Here is a 20,132-nt window from a genome sequence, read left to right on the forward strand (position 1 = left end):
GACCTAATAATATATATTTCAGTGTGTGATATAATCCACAACAACAGAGGTCATGAGACACCATCAAGAGATGGATAAAGGACTACAATGTCCGAGATAGTTATGGTACTGCTTAAGGCAAGAAAGATCGATGTCCACATGTGAGATACATGAGAGTGTTCGGCCGCAGAGCCATAATAAGAGATTATAAACTCACAACAATGATCATTGATCTTGAACACTCATGAGACAAGTAGTGGACATGTATAGACGAGGTCTATGACCCAGACATGGATCGGCCAGATCGAGTCACAGGTTCATGATAACCACGTCTAGTACATTGTCCATAAGAACTTAGTTTGTCCGATCAAAGTAAAGAGTTAACAGTAGACGATCACGTCTAGACTATGGACACATGCAAACATGATTTGCAAAGACCCAATAGTGATCCCCGAGAACAATGTGGTTCACATTGTTTAGCACACATGCTTTACCGGGACACTCAATGTCAAAGGACATGAGAAACGACCTAAGAAGTCAAAGTGGTCTAATTACGGTTTAGTAATGAAACTGACCGATTACTCCCATCCTGTACATACAAGAAATATCACGCACCAAGATGCGTAGAATGTAGAACCTACACTGAGGTTCACATCAGGGGGAGTAGTGCGTGTTGTACTCTTTTTCCTTCATCATGGTTTTGTCCTACTGGGTTTTCCTGATAAGGTTTTAATGAGGCAACATGAAGCGTACTACAAATCCTGTATGGTTATGGCATCCAAGGGGAAGTGTTATAAATCATGGAGTTGATTGCCATTAACCAGGCCCGGACCGAGACCGGTCCAATACCTAGAAGATGGAGAGATGGCCGAAGCCTAGAGAGAGGAGAGAGAGAGCCGACTTCAGGAGAGAGAAAGGCGGCCACAAAGCTTTCCTTTTCCTAATAGATGTAATCTTTCCATTATTATGTATTAGTAGTTTTCCTAATCCTAGTAAGTTTAGGTTTTGGATACTTTCCATTTATCTTCATCTTGTAATCCTTATATAAAGGAACCCCCTTGATCATTAATAATAACACAGAAATATTCAGTCTCAAAACTCTCTATTTACAACAGTAACATTAATTATACATCTATATAAAAGAATACAAACATTCAGGGGCGGACTAACGTTGGCTATAGAGATCACTTGACACCACAAATATGTCAAAAGGAAAATTTGTAAGCTGTGGTTAATAATCCAAAGCAACTTATTTGGTTGAAGTGGATACCAGTGAACCCTTAGAAAACAGGATCGAATCCACCATGTGAAATTTTTATTTTATTTTGACCCCTCAAAAGAAAATTCTTGGATTCGCCACTGCATACATTAGAAATTTTGAAGACCTAACATCAATAGGTTCATTCTACTTTTACATAGGGGTCTGGTTTGATCCTCAATGGAATGTGCCAATGTGTGACCTAATATCAATAGGTTCATTCTACTTTTAGATCTGGCTCTAACGAATCACGAGTGCACGAAACACCGAGGTAGTATCTAGAGAGCAATCTCAAAATAATTAAAGATTTTTAAACTAAAAATGCATTACACAAACTACTTGAAAGCAAAACTTTTTTTTTCTTTGTTGAATTTGTAGAAAAATAATTGTCAATGGTCTATAATCAAGATCAAAGCAATGCAAATAGTAAAACAATACAAAGCATTGGATTGTTGACGCAGATAAAAAAAATATAGATGAAACAAATAATACAAATCAAACCGAATAAATGCAAATAAAAGTATATTATACAGAGAAAATGTACATCTAACTAATCAAAAAAATTTCCCTAATTGTATCTGATCGCATGCTGAAAAAGTAAAATTAATGTAAGTTAAATATCTAAAATAAAAATACAAGTTATAATTTAAAAAGAAAAAAAAAGCATCCATGTATTATAATATATTTTTTAGAACAAATAAAAATTCTTATTATGAGAGAATTTGGTTTGGTTTGAAAATGAATGAAATGAGTTAAGTAAAACTATTTTGAACAATTAATAGGAAAAAAAAATCAAATTTACATGCATTATTGTCATTGGTTTTCAGTATTCTCTGAGCACGTTTTTTCTTTCACTGCAGATTAAAAAATTATGCATAGTTTTAATTTATATGCAGATTTTTATTATCTTATAATTCATTTTTGTTCTACAATTAATAGAATGAATGGTAAATAAATATAGAACTATCTACATACCATGAATGACATCTCTATTCGAAGTCTTAAAAGAGCAAACATATAATCAAATAGTAATGATCTCATAGGTTATGCCTTCAGTCAAAAAAAAAAAAAAAAAGATCTCATAGGTTGAATCAAATACCATCCCACAACCTTGCACCCAAAAATATGATTATGTAGGTAGAATCACTGGTTTTCAACACGCGATCAATCTATAAAACAAAACTACGCATAACATATCAACAAACTAAGCAAAATATAAGTAAAAATAAAACTAAACATAAAAGTAAAATAAGTAAAAAATAAGAACTTTGGACGGTGCGCTTAAAATTTGTCACAATCATTTTAACTCATTTATTTAAGTTACAAAGCATAAATTTTATTATGTTATTTTTCTGATATTTAAAGTTAACTGCTTCAAAGTAATACAATTACTATACCAACGTTGAAGGGGAATAATACTGTAACTTTAAACATATACAATTTTATATGTATATTCTATTTTTTTGCTCAAACTTATATAGTTCAAAAACATATATATATATATATATATATTCAATTTTAAACATTCTCAATATATTCATGCTCTCATTGATGACCAATAACATGATAGAATGGCTTAGTTTAATGGATAGACCAATAACATGAAAGAAATATTACAACCCTAGCTGATCATGCCGAGAGCGTAGGAATGGGGCGGCAAAATCATCAACTCACAGAGTTTCAGCCGACATACGGTAACACAAATGATCTGCCATTTATTCGATGAAGGTTTTGGGTAAAGCAGCTATTTCCGCAACCTGGAATTTATTGAATACAACAATAGTCTCCGGCATATCCAAAAAATGAAGAGAATGACAACAAATCCAAAATGTTACAACCTCCATGATTTTAATACAGAAGAATGGAAGACTCATTTCTTCTACGGAGGGCCATGATTTAAGCATGCGGATTCCTGGGCTGTTCCTTCTGCATTGAGATTAAGTTTATTTTTTTTATATTACTTAGATTTAAACTATGTTGTAAAAAATACGTTTAGTTGGGCGAATGAGTGGCTTTTGCATTATATGTTTGTCTGTCTTAGTAATTTTCATTTCATAAGAAATACAATTTTTTCTAAGTGAGACTAAAGAATGAAACAATCCAGTTAAATTCCAACTAAACAAAGCAAAAATACTTTTTGATATATTCTGTTCAAAAACATCGTACAAGAGAACAATGTAAAGTAGAGTAGTTCCCAGTGATCTAATTTCCTAATCATCTGATAACTAACACAATTATAATTTATTTACAAAATATTTCATATTCCATAAATAATGCCTAATAACTTGGTTCTCAATCTACAGTAGTTGCTCTAATACAAGACCAAATGCAACATCATGATTACAAAAATCACATACAGAATGGAATTAACTCTTGGAAGTGATTTGTTTATACGTCAATCACATGATCATTCCCAACAAAAATGATCTCTCTTAATGAAAAATATGACATGATATCACTTAATTGTGATATGTATACTTTCTTTTATAAACATTCATATTTTTAGAAAGATTTTTGAAATATGGTAATGACTAAATTTTTTTATATCAAAATTAATATAAATTACAACATATTGTAATTTTCTTTATAAAGGTTCAGTTTTTTTTTGACAAAATTTTGAAATAAGGTAATAACTAATAATAACTCTTATATCACTATATTAATAAAATTCCATTATAAAATGTCATTTCCCAACAATGTTTTTTTGAAATATGGTAAATGGAACTAACTCTTTAAGAAAATTAAGTGTACACTTCTTCCTCACTGAATCTATTACCAAAAACATTGAGAAAGAACACTAGAAAAAGTCACCTTTTAAACATAATACGAAGAACAAGATAATTCATTCTTAAATCGCAAATTATAAGACAAATTAAGATAAGTTTCTATCGATCGTGGCCCTCGTGGGCACAACAACATTTTCCACTAGGGTTTGGATTACACGTTCCATAGTCATACCCAGATACTATACAGTCATAGATACATTCATAAAGTCCGTACTTTCCTGGAACACATTGAGCTTGGCAATTTGGGGGCTCTGCACATATACAACACACAATCGAAATATAATCCTGCATATACAATGTCCAAACAGCAGTTTTAAAAACAACTTAAGAATATGTATGATACTTACTATTAGAATGGACAAAACTCATGGTACCCAGAGATTTCAAGGTTTTCAGATTCATCAGATATAACTACTTGAATCCAGATTCAGAGCTTCAAGATGTTCGAAATTCATATTTATGTCCAAACATTAGGTATTTGTGCGAACTGGATCCGTGAAAATAAATAAATATATCCAAACACTAAAATTTTAACTAAATTAAAAATAATAATATGCTACGAATTGAAGTAATATAATTTTAATTAAATTTAAATATATTTTTAAAATATTGATAACATGTACATATTTAATGTATTCATAATATATATATATACTTAATGAATTCAGATGCAGCTTTGATGAATCCTAATTCGGCTATTTGGATATTTAAAATTTTAAAATGGATCCAGAGCAAGTTTCCGATCGAATCATGGATTTCGAGTAGTAGTCTCAATTCTACTACATATACATATAAATGGCTACTACTGGTTCAATATTTTGAAGAAAAAATGTAAAACTTCAATTGTGTGTGACAGTTTGTGGCCAAGGATAATTGGAAGATAACAAAAACAAGAATAAATATTTTGTAATAAGCAGATACCTGATGAGGCCACAACACTGTAGTTGGACATCAAAATTGCCAATGGTATTACAAGAAAAGAAGTCATAGAGGTTTTTGGGATAGCCATTATATATTTATTTTAGCTTTTGTCTCTATCGAGACTCGAGAGGCATATATCTTCTAAAATTTGATGTCCTAGGACAAGTTCAATTTATATGAATTTAAGTCAAAAAGTTACAGTTTAATACCTTTTAAATTTTGACTATAAATGAAATTTCCTTATTTGTTGATATAATCCTTTTTTCCAAACATCTACCAAGAATGTTTTAGCAAAAATATTACTAGATAAGTTCAAAAAAATATTAATAGATATATTTGCACATTTTCATATATGTAGGAGATGAATTACATCCCTCCACAAGGCCCATCGAATAACATGCCCTAATCCAGCAAGTTAGATTAGCTTGGTCGGTTCGGCGGCCAAACGTATCGGCTCGACCTTGAAGTACTTTTAGCCGGTCGAGTAAACCGACCAAAAATACCCGGCTTGGAGAAAACTTTGTCCAGACCCGCATACTCGGCCTCTCGCATCAAGGCCCAAAGAAGTACAAAATTAGAGCATCAAGGACAGAAGACCTATAAAAGGGGGAGAAGAAGCAACAAAAAGGGGACTTTTGGACCATTGAACATACTAAGCGGCTAGATCTAGGGTTTTAGGCGATCTCTTTGATCTTGTTGCTCTTTCACTTTTCTGTCACTCTTGTAACCCTTCAGTTCGAATCTAATAAAACGTTTTTAGTCATCCCATTTCTGACTTCTTTCACTCTAGTCGATTGAATCTCGTTCAAACAATATATGCTAACAATGGGATAATTTTTATATCAGATTAGTACTTGAGTATTGACACGGTGTAGTCTATCGGCTATAACTAGAGATCCTATTAGTAAACACAAAAAGCCCGTATGATAGAAGATGAAAACTCAAATTGATAGATCATAATGTAGCTCATTATTTCACGGCCTTGGAAAAATAAAGCCGAAGCCTGCAGAAAGTGCTGACGTTTTGATCGACTCAGTAAGAGGAGTTTGAGTGGATAGATCCTACAAAGCACCACATATCAGGGATGCCATGCATAATATTTCCGGTCTCAGTATATGATATCCAATAATTTCAAAAATATAATATGATAGTGTATTTCAAGAAAAAAATATTTCATAACTTTTCATTTTATGCACATCACAAACCAAAGAAAAACACCACCAAATTATTTTGGCGTCATAACTTATTATATCACTTTGAATCCCAAAAAATCAAAATTAGTTTTAATTATATTTATTAAATATTATAATTAGTTTATTATTAAGAATATAAATTATATATTTTTAATTTTTTTTAGCTACTGATATTCAAATACTATTACAAAATCAAGAATAATTTAACATCTGAATGCAAATATTAAATATAAAAACGAACAACATTTGAATAAATATTTAGATTTGGTATTCAGATGTTACGTTTACACGATGTATCAAATACAAAAACAAACATGACCTAGATCAGTAATATGAAGTTTAGCTAATTTTTATTGTAAATCATTTTAAAGAAAAAAAAAGCTTATTTTTCTCTATTACTATGTAGTTTAGTTCTGTCTGTCCACGGAAATCTGCAATTTAATTCCATAGTCTTCAACTATATCTTGTATACTAGTATTATTCAATACCGATAGAGTTGACGAGCTATTTCCCCACGAGAACTATTGTATAGCATCGAATCCCGTTTTATATATCACCGAAATAAAATTTCAAACTTATTTTTCCTTTAATGTTGGTTTAATAAGTATTTTCGGTATATCATGTGACAAAACCATAAACACAATAAATAGAAACGGAAAACCGGTTTCAAACTCAACATTTTACTTAAAAACTGAACTAACCTAATCTTACACCTAAACCAAAATCAATTTTAAACCTAAACCAAAATCTTCCCTTGGGTGTGTTGGTGCATATGGACAGCGAGGAACCACCTGGTCTTTGAGAACAGAACCCTCGATACAAAAGATGTCATCTGCAGTTCCATTAAGCTGGCAAGAGAATGTCAGGAGGCCCAGTTGATCAAACCCCAACCGATGCGCAACCTATCAGGAAGCAACACCACCAGACCAGAGCATCCATCGACGACTGTTTCTACTATGTTCACGGACGCGGCATGGAAAGCACAAGATAGAACTGTAGGCTGTGGCTGGATCATCCACAATCCACAAGAGAGAGAGAAACAACTCACGGGACATCGACAGAACTTTGTGTCGCATCACATTTGATGGTGGAAGCTCTAGCAGTCCGGGAAGCCCTGCTTCATGCTAAGTCCCTCCATCTCTCCAATATCTGCCTTAAATCAGATAACCAGTGCTTGTTAAAGCACTAACCTCGAAGTAACATCCGGTGGAACTCTATGGAATCAACTTGGATATCGAGAACCTATCTTCATCGTTTTCTTCTGTTTCGTTTTCTTACATCTCTAGGACTTTGAACTCTGCTGCAGATGCTTTAGCTAAATCTGCTTTGTATTGCTTGAATGTTTAGGTTTCTGATCTTTTAATGAAATCATTGGTTGGACAAAAAAAAATTAATTTTATTGGTCCCTCCTCCATCTCCGATTCCTCCCAAAATCAAAGTCAACAACTGAAGGCTTCAATCCTCTCACAATGAGGAGCTCGAGAAGAATTGTCTTATCACCGGCACATGTCCGCGACTCTATGGTTGAATTACAGCTCTAAACCAGAGCTCATCGCGATGTTCTACACCGGAGATGCATCAACACAGCCTGTAACGAGCAGATGGCAGATAAGGAGATTGTCTCTCTTTCATAGAAGTTAACACTATAAGGAAAATCCTTTGCGCCCGACATACACAATTCTCGTAAAGTTGTCTGAGTGAAACAGATCTTCACCCAAAAATATAGTTCTCGTGGGAAAATAGATCTTTGATCCAAAAAATATAGATGAGACCGATAATGCACATCAAGCCAAACAAATGTAAAAACTAAAAAGTATATTATGCAAAACAAAAGCATATTTACCTGATTAAACAAATTTACCGAAAGATTGTATCTATTTGTATGTTGAAAAGGTAAAATTAATGTAAGTCAAATCTATAAAATAAAAATGAAAAGAAAAAGAAAATTCTAATTAAAAAAATAAAAATGCATTCATATGTTATAATATATTTCTTGAGAACAAATAAAATATTTTATTATGAGAGAATTTGTTTTGGTATTGAGAATCAATGAAATGAGTTAAGTAAAACAATTTTAAACAATAAATAGGAAAAAGTCAAATTTACAAGCATTTTTTTTAAGAGAAAATGACTAAGATAACACTAAAAAAGTTTTTGTCACAAATATAGCATCTAAAAATAAAAATAACCAAAATAGCACTTAATGTTTTATCAAAAAAGATAAATATACACTTATACCCCAATGGTAAATTAATTTAGACATTAGGGTTTAGAGTTAAGGGGGGAGTTTAGGATTTAAGGTTTAGGATTTAGGGTTTACGGTTTAGAGTTTAGGGTTTAGGGTTTAGAGTTTAGGGGTGGGGGCTTAGGGTTTAGGGTTTAGAGTTAAGGGTGGAGTTTAGGATTTAAGGTTTAGGATTTAGGGTTTACGGTTTAGAGTTTAGGGTTTAGGGTTTAGAGTTTAGGTTTTAGGGTTTAGAGTTGGGGAGTGGGGTTTTGGGATAAGATTTCAAAATTTGAAAAATAAAAAAAATTTAAATTTTTCAAAAGATAAAATGCTATTTTAGTCATTTTAGTTTTTGAGGACTATTTTTGTGACATAAACTTAGAAATATGTTATTTTGGAGATTTGCCCTTTTTTTAATCTACATGTAATTTTTTTTATAAAATCATAATTCATTTTGGTTCTACAATTAATAGAGTGCATGATATATATATAGAACCATCTACATGTTACTGCATTTATTTTCAACATCCATTCAAAGTCTTAAACGGATGGACATAGAGTTTGAATGTTTACAAACAACACTGCATTTAAATAATAACAAAAATCTATATATACTTATGTATATTTTTTTTGAATGAAACATATATCTATATATGTATACGTTCTTATTACTATTAGAACCATATTGCCGTTGTTCCGCATGCTGTCATTCGGACCCATATAATCAAATAGTAATTATCTCATAGATTGATTCAAATCCCACAACCTTGAATTCAAAAATATGATTAACCAACTTCAGTTACAAATGACCACAATCTAAAATATTCTCAAATATCATTTATCTTTTACCATCCACTATTATACTTCCAACAATGGAAAAAGTTCCTCTATTTATGCTTGAAGATTCAAACTACACCGGCTATCCATCAATTAAGCCGAGGTAATCGAAGAATTTAGTAAGCAGTCCAATGTGAAGGCTCATTAGATCATTCCAAAAAAACAAACTAGCATTCAATATCAGTCATCCAAGTCTACTGCACTAGTAGTGTTTGATCTCTTCATAAAAATCAACAAACGTCGGCAATGGCATTGCTAGCCAATAGACTGGTAAGGACGAAACCGTCATTTGCTAACCATAAATTATTATATTATCTCTTTTGAATTATTAAAAAGCTGAAAAGGACGAAACATCATCCATCTCATCATAGTCATCCTCCATTTTATCATCATCGCACACCAATAGCCAAAAAGGAAGACTTTTCTCTATCAGTCAGTCTAGAGAGCACAGCGAGAGAACAAAGATGAGCTCCTCAAGAAAGCTTCAGGTCGTTTCACCAGTTCCCGCCGACATCGACATAGCCAACTCCGTTGAGCCTTTACACATCGCCGAGATTGCTAAAGATCTCAATCTCAGCCCTCTTCACTACGATCTCTATGGCAAGTACAAAGCAAAGGTCTTTCCTTTCTTCCCTACCTTTAAATAGTAACTATTCATGAATCTTACTCTCTAAGTTATGACGACATGTTTGAGATTCGATTGAAACAAGTTTCCGACCGAACTCTGTTCTGTCTTAAATGATTTAACTTTTTCGGAAAAAAACCTGTTTTTGATCATGTTTTTGTGTTCTGTGATAGTTTTCAAGAGATTGCTGATGTTTTAGATTCGATTGAAACAAGGTTCCGACAGAACTCTGTTCTGTCTTAAATGATTTGACTTGTTCGAAAAATATGTTTTTGATCATGTTTTTCGAGGCTCGAAGTTCATAGATTAAAGGTTTTGAAGTTGTGATCTAATCAACTGATGATGATCTCTGTTAACTTCTTAGGTTCTGTTGTCTGCGTTTGATGAGCTTAAAGATCGAGAGGACGGCTACTATGTAGTTGTTGGAGGGATCACTCCAACTCCTCTTGGAGAAGGCAAGTCCACCACCACTGTAGGTCTTTGCCAAGCCTTAGGCGCTTACCTTGACAAGAAGGTTTACACACATAACCCTCTCTTGTATAAGCTTCTCTCTCTATCTCTATGTGTTTGATTTGTCAAGTGTTTTTTGCCGTAGGTTGTTACTTGTCTTCGCCAACCCTCACAAGGACCCACCTTTGGAATCAAAGGAGGTGCAGCTGGTGGCGGGTACAGTCAGGTGATTCCCATGGACGAGTTCAATCTCCACCTCACTGGAGACATCCACGCCATCACTGCTTCCAACAATCTCTTAGCTGCTGCCATCGACACTCGGATCTTCCACGAGGCGTCTCAGTCAGACAAGGCTCTTTTCAACAGGCTGTGTCCTGTTAACAAAGAAGGGAAGCGCAGCTTCAGTGACATTATGTTTAGGCGTTTGACTAAGCTCGGGATCTCCAAGACGATCCCCGAGGAGCTTACCCCCGAGGAGGTTAAAAAGTTTGCGAGGCTTGATATTGATCCTGATTCTATTACTTGGAGGAGAGTGATGGATGTGAATGACCGGTTCTTGAGGAAGATTACTGTTGGTCAAGGACCCGAGGAGAAAGGGATGACTAGAGAGACAGGGTTTGACATCTCCGTGGCTAGTGAGATCATGGCTGTGTTGGCTTTGACGACCTCTCTTGGTGACATGAGAGAGAGGCTTGGGAAAATGGTGATCGGTAACAGCAAGGCCGGGGAGCCGATAACAGCTGATGACCTTGGTGTTGGAGGAGCCTTGACTGTTCTGATGAAAGACGCTATTCACCCAACACTGATGCAGACGCTTGAAGGAACACCTGTCTTGGTTCACGCTGGTCCTTTTGCCAACATAGCTCATGGAAACTCGTCTATTGTTGCGGATAAAATCGCGTTGAAGCTGGTGGGGCCTGGCGGGTTCGTGGTGACCGAAGCTGGGTTTGGTTCTGACATTGGGACGGAGAAGTTCATGAACATCAAGTGCCGTTACAGCGGGCTGACGCCTCAGTGTGCGATCGTTGTGGCGACCGTTAGGGCCTTGAAGATGCATGGTGGTGGGCCTGATGTTGTCGCCGGGAGGCCTCTTGACCGGGCCTACGTGAGCGAGAATGTCTCCTTGGTTGAAGCTGGATGTGTGAATCTAGCGAAGCATATTGCAAACACGAAGGCGTACGGTGTGAATGTGGTTGTTGCTGTGAATATGTTCTCGACGGATAGTGAAGCAGAGCTGAATGCTGTAAGGAAGTTTTCGATGGATGCTGGTGCTTTTGATGCTGTGATTTGTTCCCACCATGCTCATGGTGGTAAAGGAGCGGTAATCTTGTAAAACTTGTGTTAAGTCTGCAGTTTCTTTTTGCAGTCTCACCATATTGACAGATGAACTGTCTTGTTGTAGGTGGATCTTGGTATTGCTGTTGAAAAAGCTTGCCAAAACATTACTCAGCCACTTCGGTTTCTCTACCCATTGGAGATCAGCATCAAAGACAAGATTGAGGCCATAGCCAAGTCGTATGGAGCCAGTGGTGTTGAATACTCAGACCAGGTGATTGAATCATTCCTAGATTTTTAACCCAACCGAACTTGCCAAAGCCAAACGGTTTGAAAGTTCGGTTCGGTTAATTCGGTTCAGCTCCGTAAAAAAATCGGTTTGAAAGTTCGGTAATCAGTTAGTTCGGTTTTCTAAAAAAAAATTCCAAATAGTACCAATCTCTACCAAAATTCCGAACTAACCAAAATTCGAACCGAAATAACCGAATATTATTCAATTTAAACAAAAAATTTAACCAAACTAACCGTAAACCAGAAAACTTAATGTAAAAATTTTTAAAACCGAACTGAACTGTTTTCCGGTTCACTTTGGGGAGATTTCGACCGACCCGAACTAACTGAATTCCAAATTCACCGACCCAGAAGAAACCGAACCAGCATGCATACTAGACGAACTCATTCTTATGGGACTTTATATTTATGACTTGTGATATGTGAACGCAGGCTGAGAAACAGATTGAGATGTACACTCAGCAAGGTTTCTCCAACCTTCCTATATGCATGTCTAAGACGCAATACTCATTCTCACACGATGCATCGAAGAAAGGAGCACCTACTGGGTTTGTGTTGCCGATAAGGGATGTAAGAGGAAGCATTGGTGCTGGGTTCATATACCCATTGGTTGGTACAATGAGTACAATGCCTGGACTTCCGACAAGACCTTGCTTCTATGAGATTGACATTGACACTGTCACTGGAAAAGTTCGTGGCCTTTCTTGATTTGGTGGATTAGTCAAAGCTTGAAGAAGCTTCACTGAATCACCAACTTCCACGAGTCTTCTTTCTCCTTAGTTCAACAATAAAATGTTTGTACATTTTATTTGAGTGTTTATGTTTCAATTGAACAAGAACATATCATCATTCTGATTAATGTATGGAAAACTCTCTTCACCATTATGCATGAATAAGAACCTATCTCCTTTCTGATCAGTCTCTAAAAACTCTTTCCACGTTATGTCATGGTTCAAGTCAGCTCAGGATATACAGAGAAAGCTTCTTATGAATCAATGTGTTCCTTCAAAATCATTTTATGGGACATATCATTAAAAGTGGTGGAGATTTATGAATCATAATAACAGCTTGATGATATCATGCCTGGGAGAGGCTTGTAGAACATCTCTTTGAAATGAATAAGAATCCATCACTTTCTTACTGATTGATTTCTGAATAAACTCACTCGTTCACATCATGCCATTATTTCGCTCAGGTCAAATCTTAAGGTAAAGGTTACAGATAAAACTGTTGATGATAAACAAAGAAAGCAAATGAAATACATATTCTTTCTCACTCGTTCACATCATGCCATTATTTCGCTCAGGTCAAATCTTAAGGTAAAGGTTACAGATAAAACTGTTGATGATAAACAAAGAAAGCAAATGAAATACATATTCTTTCTCACTCGTTCACATCATGCCATTATTTCGCTCAGGTCAAATCTTAAGGTAAAGGTTACAGATAAAACTGTTGATGATAAACAAAGAAAGCAAGTGCATACAAAATAATACACACTCTTTCTTATGGAAAACTATATTATGATAATCAAAGGTAATCAAGGTAAAGGTTACAGATAAAACTGTTGATGATAAACAAAGAAAGAAAATGAAATACATATTCTTTCTTCTGGAAAATCATATTATGATATCATGAAATCATGCACTGGGAGGCTTGTAGAGCTTCTCAACCATCTTCCTATACTCTGCATAAGAATACAAAAGAGACATAAGAAACCCATAAAGGAGCAGAAGATGCATATGTGTTTAATCATTATCTGCATAAGTTATTTACCTTCTTGGTTGCTCCAGAGCTGAGCAGCTTGAGTGTTCAATGGTGAGCTGATGTTCGGTTCTGACCAAGGTAAAGAGACATAAACTCAGATATACGACTAACCAACCAACCAACCAACAAGCTTACACGAAAATCAAAAGGTTATGCAAAATAAGTTACCTCCCAGAAGGCTCTGAATCGATAGTAGTATCGTCCTCACATCATAAGCAGATGACCATTTATCCTGCCCAATTAGATTATGTGAAAACAAATTAAGTTTCTCTGATTCTGTGTAGCACACAAGACACAAGTATATACTTTACCTGAAGAATGTCCAAGCAGATATTGCCATAGAGATCAACATTGGGGTGGAAGCAAGTAGTCTGGAACTTGATCTTTGGAGGTTTGAAAGGATAGTCATTGGAGAAGGAGAGGGAGAGCCTGTACTCAGTTCCTTCAAAGACAGTGTCTTTGCTTCCAGTTATCGTCCCTTTCCAACAGAAGATGTTGTCTTCCTCTGGGAAAGCAGAGATTCCCGGGTCACCACCCATCTGAAAAACAACCCCAAGTCAAAAGACTATACATGAGCATCTTAACTACAACAACAAAAACTGGTTCAAGACTTTGCTTATTGTCAACAAGTGAAACAAAGATAACTTACCATCAATCCCATGAGTTCAGATTGCAGCCTGCGTTCAAGTAAAGACAAATCTTGATTAAGAATCTGAGTAAGATAAAAATCAAAGCTTTGAGCAGTATAGAGTAGAGGGAAACCAGATTGACACAAGAAACATAGGCACACTTGTCAAAGAAACATTCTAACAAACAGTTTGTGTGCAAAGATATAAGAGAAGTCTCTCCTTGTGGATCTTAAGTAGTAATGAAACAATGAATCTAAGACTAACGAATCTGAGCCATCAATTACAAACCAGACAAAAGGACAAAGGCGGTTTCTTTATGTTGCAGAGATGCAAAGGACAAACCTTTTGAGAACAGATTGGCTGTCAACAGTCTTAGTCGGAGGCGCAGATTGCTTTGATCCGTTTGACGCCGGAGGATCTGCGGCAGGAGTATTCCCTTGGTACCCATTAACGGCAGCCATCACAAAGATCGAAAGTAGAAGAAGAGAGCGAAAACAAAGATCCTTCTTCTTTCTTCCCTTCTTTCGATGAGTGAGTGCGAGAGAGAGAGGAGGAACGATGGAAGAGTTACCAAAGGTTTATAAAAGGGCGTCTGACTGGGTGAAGACGACGTCGCTTTGAATGAAGAAAACACACCCCAACGGCTAGTTGCCTTTTTCTTTTTCTTTTACAATTATTTTTGTTTCTTTCCCCAGAAAATAGTTAATTTTTGTTGACAAATGGCATAAACTTCTTTAAATACATTGTACTGTATTGTCTTTGTAAAAAAAAAATAGAAAAACATATCTTTGCAGATCTTAGATATGGTTAACTGAATTAATTATGTAAGTGATCAAGATGTATTAATAGATTTGTCCATATATTGATAAAATATATTATTTCTGAAAGATTTACTACTATTTCTGTGTTCGTTTTCTAAAATTACAACTTTTTAAAAAAAATATCACAACTAGTTCCAAAAAAATATATATATATATCACAATTTTTTTTTTTTTTTTTTTGGTTCAAATATAAATAATATTCATTAATTATAGGATTAGTTATCACAAATTTTAAGTTTAATAAAGAGTTATAAATGTGTGTTTTTTTGTGTGTTTGTAGTTAACAGGGTTTACAGCCCGGGAACATCTTTTAACTCAACTGCAAGAAGAAACTTCAACCAGACAATGAATTTATTAACACGTTTACAAGATCTCACATCACACTAAGCACAGAATCTCGTGCTGAAAAAACTTCTCTTATCAAGTGTGGTGCCCCAACTTTTACAAACCCCAGCGTTACAACTTTGTAGAGAAAATCATATTCTTATTTCACCACTAATATTATTTACCGAACTAAAGCTGAATGATAGATGACCCTGCTATGGTTGATCATCAATACACTGGGTGTCCTCTTCAAGAACCAGTTTGGAACAGAACTTCATGTAAGTTGTATCTTTTATTACACTATAAATCACCAAGACAAGATTTGTTTACAGACTCAACAAAGACTAGAGTATAATCTTAGACATCACTGGTGGGACCAGGATAAGCAGGAAGAGTCATGATCCGCTTGTCTAAAACCGGACCTCCCACAGTAAAATGGTACAGACTCTGAAAGCTTGAGTCTTTGATCCCAAGAACCTCATGAACCGGATCATCAAAATAACATCCTATTCCAGTTGCTGAGATCCCCATTGCATGTGCTTCCAGGTACAAAACTTGCCCAACAACACCCGTCTCCCAAAACAACCGAGGGTACATCCATGACCCCTTCTCCCTCATCACTGGCTCAAACCGAGCCACCATCCCTAGGCTGAAGCACCCATCCCCTGCAATGTCCTGCATCAACAACCACCACAACCATGATTCAACAAAGATCCAAGTTATATGCATCCAATGTTCAAGAAATCGCTAAGCTATTGTTAGGCGCTTTTTAAGAAATTATTGCTTAGGCGGGCGTCTAGACCGATTTTTTGAATTTTTGAACGCGCCTAGACCCGATTCAAGAAAAAAAAAATCCTTAAGAAACTAGGTCCGATTTGGCCTAGACCGATTCTTAGAACACTTTATGCATCCACGACTCGAGATATCCAAAGCCTATTACCTGATGGCATGATAGTCCTTTTGCCAGCCTTTGGCAATCACCCTGGGCGAGCATATACAGAGGAAGCCCATCAGGGCAACCATCTGGTCTCCTCCACTCAAACTCAGACCTCGTAGCCCTCTTGAGATCACCGAGATGATCCTCGTTTCTCACTAGAAAATACAAACCCTTGGGCAAACCCGAAACTCTATGCACAAACAGAGCAAGATGAACCTCAGCACAGTCCCAAGAAAGAGCACGAAAGGGCAGTGCAAGCTGCTCTCCTTGCGGCTCTCCCTTGGTGGAAGAACCAGAAGGAAGACAATGCATCAACATCTGGTAAAACGCGGACTTGTCAATAAAAGTAACACCGTCCATATCAACCGCACTTCTTCTCATCCTCACAACTTGACTCACTGTCAAGTCCTTATACGAACTCCTGCTAACCACACCACTCCCCTTAAAGGAAGAAGCATCTATTGAAGTTGAAGATGAGTTTGAGATCAATGAAGGCTTCTTGACTGCTTCTGCTGTCTTGTAGATGATGTCCCAACACAAATGCTCTTTACTCAGGACATTAGGAGATCCTTTCCACTCCAAACTAGTGAACCCTTCTCTAATAGCAGAGGCTATCCCTTTGTAGTCTATGTTAATAACATCTCTAGCTCCTCCCTTGGGGAAAACAAGCAGCAAGCAATCAGGATGCTCAGATTCAATCTCTGGGAACTCAGGGAGATTCATTAGCACGTTGAGATCATCACTTCCTAATCCATCAAGAAGCTTCAACTCCCATCCCAGCTCTCCAGCTGCAACGGCCAGAGCAGCGATGGCGTGACCCACGTCGTGGTTACAGTACCTAAACGCGCGTTCTCCGTACTTCCAAGCCTCACGCCAGAAGATAGAAGAGACACCGATGAGGAAAGAGTTCTCAGGGAAGAACTTGGGGAAGAAGGTAGGCGGGATGTGCGCTCTGACCTCCAAAGAATGCTCCTTTGGAGCGTAGTGAGCGACGAAAGGGAGGGAAGAGAGCGAAGGGATGGGGGGAGAGATGAGGTAAGCTTCCGTGGGGTGTAAGTTACCGCTGCTGGGGTTGACGCGGAGGGGCCAGGTGGAGGCTCCGGTGGTTTTCCAGGCGGAGAGAGCGAGGGAGTGGAGGAAGAGGTGAGAGATTGTGGAGAGAGAGATGGGTTTTGGAGGAGGAAGCGAGGAGGAGTCGAAGAGAGAAGAGTAGAGAACATAGTGGTGGTGGCCCTCGTCGTGTTGGAGGAGAGGGAGGAGAGGAGAAGAGAGGTATCTGCGAAAAGGGTTGGGCTGATTGGCCCAGTCGAGGCCTCGAGGGCCTCTTGCGTAATTGGTGAATGAGTGTTTTGTCTGGTTGTGGTACTTGAGAACTTGTCTGAGCTTCTCTTGTTCGTCTTCTTCCTTAAAGGTAGGGACTTTCAGAGACCTTGAAGAAGAAGAGGAGAAGGACATGGCGGAGAGAAGGGAGATTCTGTGTGGGATTGGGAGAAGAGAGGCTGAGGTGAGCCTGGACGAAATCGGATTCATAATTACTGAACAGACTTCTTCTTCTTCTTACAAATCGATCTCTGTTCATCTTCGACATGTTTCTGGAAACAAATGGTTCAGTTCCAAAGATTCCTATCATAAACCGGGATTATTGTACCGGATCTTAAACCGGGTTGTACGTATTGATCATTTAAAAACATTAAACCAATTGCCTACAAAATTTATTTTCTCTGTTAAAAAAAAAAATTTCTTTAGTCAATAAATATCTTTTTATTTGTACAAAGATTTAATACTAACTTTTTTTGTAAATTTTTCTCTATTAATTTATGATAAATTGCTTGAACCTCAGACTAGCATTAGTTAATTTTAAGTCAAACTACTTGATCAATGGAGCTTCCATCAAGTATTAACTAGAAAAGTGAATAGAACAATTTATTAAAGAAAAACCAAATCTTTGTTTCTACTTAATATTCTCGTGGATGAATGTAAATGAAAACAAATAAAAATGTTTTTATTCTGTAACAATTTCCATGAATACCAAGGCAGATTTTTTTCTGTAACAATTTATGGGTAGGCAGAAACACTCGGTTAAGGAAACACGTTTCTTGGTTATGAATCCTAATCCGAGACAATTTTCATCAGAAAGTGTGCTTTGTCTGCAGTTTCGGACCCTAATTTGTTGTTTCGTTTTCCCAAAAATCTTTGAAGCTTTATTTGGGCTTTGCGAACTTAATCATTATCCAGGGCAACATTAAACCAAATTTACCTACTGTTTTTTAAAAACTTTTGTAACATAAAGTTTGTCAACTTTCTTGTTCGTCTAAGAGAGATATAATTTCAGTTTAACCAATCAGAAAACAAGAACCAAATTAACAAAAGGAAAATACGGAACATGGGATGAGAAAATGTTAATGATTAAATTAACATAAAACTCTTTAAGTTAATTTGACATTTACAGCTGTCTTAGTCTCTATTATTTCCTTTTCTTAATGTTACATTGTAAGAAAACGGAAACTCATTCCTTGTTAAATACCCACTACTCATGCAACGCAACAACACAAATTAAAGAAACATAGCACTGACTATTCCTACAATTTGCGCCTCTGTTTAAAGTTCTACATTGTCTTTCTCTTTGCTTCCTTCACAATCCAACTCTCGGATATGTTTCTAGTATCCTCTGCTATTCCAATGGACGTTGCAAAGTCAGAGACATTAAACACAAACGATTCTTACTTACCTGTCAAGAAACGTATGAGACTTAACGAACCACCCACCACCGACAAAGCACTAGTTTCCGCATCAGACAATACAAAGTACAAGGGAGTTGTTCAGCATCAGAACGGTCACTGGGGTGCTCAGATTTACGTAGACCACAAACGGATATGGCTCGGGACTTTCAAATCAGCTGCTGAAGCCGCCATGTCTTATGACAGCGCATCCATCAAGCTTCGAACTTTCGACGCAAACTCGCAAAGAAACTTCCCATGGTCTGATTTAACGGTCCACGAACCGGTGTTTCAAAAAGGCTACACAACAGAAGCCGTGCTGAACATGATCAAAGACGGTTCTTACCAACGCGAGTTCAAAGAGTTTCTCAAAAACCGTTCTCAGATTGTATCAAAACAGAACCGAAGAGATGAAGAATCCAACAAGCAGTTCTCATGCACGCAGCTTTTTCAGAAGGAACTGACAGCGAGCGATGTCGGGAAACTCAACAGGCTTGTGATACCTAAGAAGTATGCGGTGAAGTATTTGCCTTTCATAAGCGAAAGAGAAGAGGGCGAAATAGTAGAAGATGTTGAGGTTGTGTTTTATGACAGAGAGATGAGACAATGGAAGTTTAGGTATTGTTACTGGAGTAGTAGCCAGAGTTTTGTCCTTACCAGAGGATGGATCGGTTTCGTTAAGGAGAAGAGACTCAAGGAGAAAGATGTGATCACTTTTTACACTTGTGATGTTCCGACATTAGAAGGTCAGAGCAAAAAGTTCTTGATGATTGATGTTCATTACTTTTCAGACAACGACTCAGCGGTCACTGATGAGGAAGTAAACAAGACAGTTCATAACAGCTTTGATGATGTAATGAAACCAGAGATTAACTCGAAGTTAGGAGGTGAAGAAGAAGCCAAACCAGAGGAGATCAAAGGAGGTTTTATGTTGTTTGGTGTTAGGATCCAATAGTTCAAAGAATATATATAATATATCTGTAATCGAAAATAATAGATTTTAAAAATTGGAAAGAAAATAAAATTATGCGAAAATAATATATTTTAAATTTAATAGACTCAAATCTTAATTTTCAAGATAACAAAAAGGTTTCTAAA

The 20,132-nt window shown here is 36.5% G+C and overlaps 4 protein-coding genes across 4 annotated transcripts; 2 read left to right on the forward strand and 2 right to left on the reverse strand.

The window, feature by feature from the left end:
• Positions 1 to 9,558: 9,558 nt before the first annotated feature.
• Positions 9,559 to 12,760, forward strand: LOC106300060 (formate--tetrahydrofolate ligase). The gene is made up of 5 exons (XM_013736121.1): positions 9,559 to 9,818; positions 10,191 to 10,340; positions 10,422 to 11,597; positions 11,679 to 11,825; positions 12,275 to 12,760. Exons 1-5 carry the CDS (start codon positions 9,666 to 9,668, stop codon positions 12,548 to 12,550), a joined length of 1,902 nt encoding a protein of 633 aa, XP_013591575.1. The 5' UTR covers positions 9,559 to 9,665; the 3' UTR covers positions 12,551 to 12,760.
• Positions 12,761 to 13,329: 569 nt separating this feature from the next.
• LOC106300061 (ubiquitin-conjugating enzyme E2 20) lies at positions 13,330 to 14,820 on the reverse strand. Its single transcript, XM_013736122.1, has 6 exons — positions 14,578 to 14,820; positions 14,256 to 14,283; positions 13,918 to 14,145; positions 13,775 to 13,838; positions 13,616 to 13,675; positions 13,330 to 13,526 (listed from the first exon to the last, which is right to left on the reverse strand). The coding sequence occupies exons 1-6, from the start codon at positions 14,694 to 14,696 to the stop codon at positions 13,480 to 13,482; spliced, it is 546 nt and encodes a 181-aa protein (XP_013591576.1). The 5' UTR covers positions 14,697 to 14,820; the 3' UTR covers positions 13,330 to 13,479.
• Positions 14,821 to 15,459: 639 nt separating this feature from the next.
• On the reverse strand, positions 15,460 to 17,941 carry LOC106296469. Its single transcript, XM_013732603.1, has 2 exons — positions 16,321 to 17,941; positions 15,460 to 16,055 (listed from the first exon to the last, which is right to left on the reverse strand). The coding sequence occupies exons 1-2, from the start codon at positions 17,845 to 17,847 to the stop codon at positions 15,738 to 15,740; spliced, it is 1,845 nt and encodes a 614-aa protein (XP_013588057.1). The 5' UTR covers positions 17,848 to 17,941; the 3' UTR covers positions 15,460 to 15,737.
• Positions 17,942 to 19,044: 1,103 nt separating this feature from the next.
• Positions 19,045 to 19,989, forward strand: LOC106299741 (AP2/ERF and B3 domain-containing transcription factor At1g51120-like). Its single transcript, XM_013735771.1, has one exon. The coding sequence runs from the start codon at positions 19,060 to 19,062 to the stop codon at positions 19,987 to 19,989; it is 930 nt and encodes a 309-aa protein (XP_013591225.1). The 5' UTR covers positions 19,045 to 19,059.
• Positions 19,990 to 20,132: the final 143 nt, after the last annotated feature.

This window comes from Brassica oleracea, chromosome C6 (genome assembly GCF_000695525.1).
Source record: "Brassica oleracea var. oleracea cultivar TO1000 chromosome C6, BOL, whole genome shotgun sequence".
NCBI lineage: Eukaryota > Viridiplantae > Streptophyta > Magnoliopsida > Brassicales > Brassicaceae > Brassica > Brassica oleracea.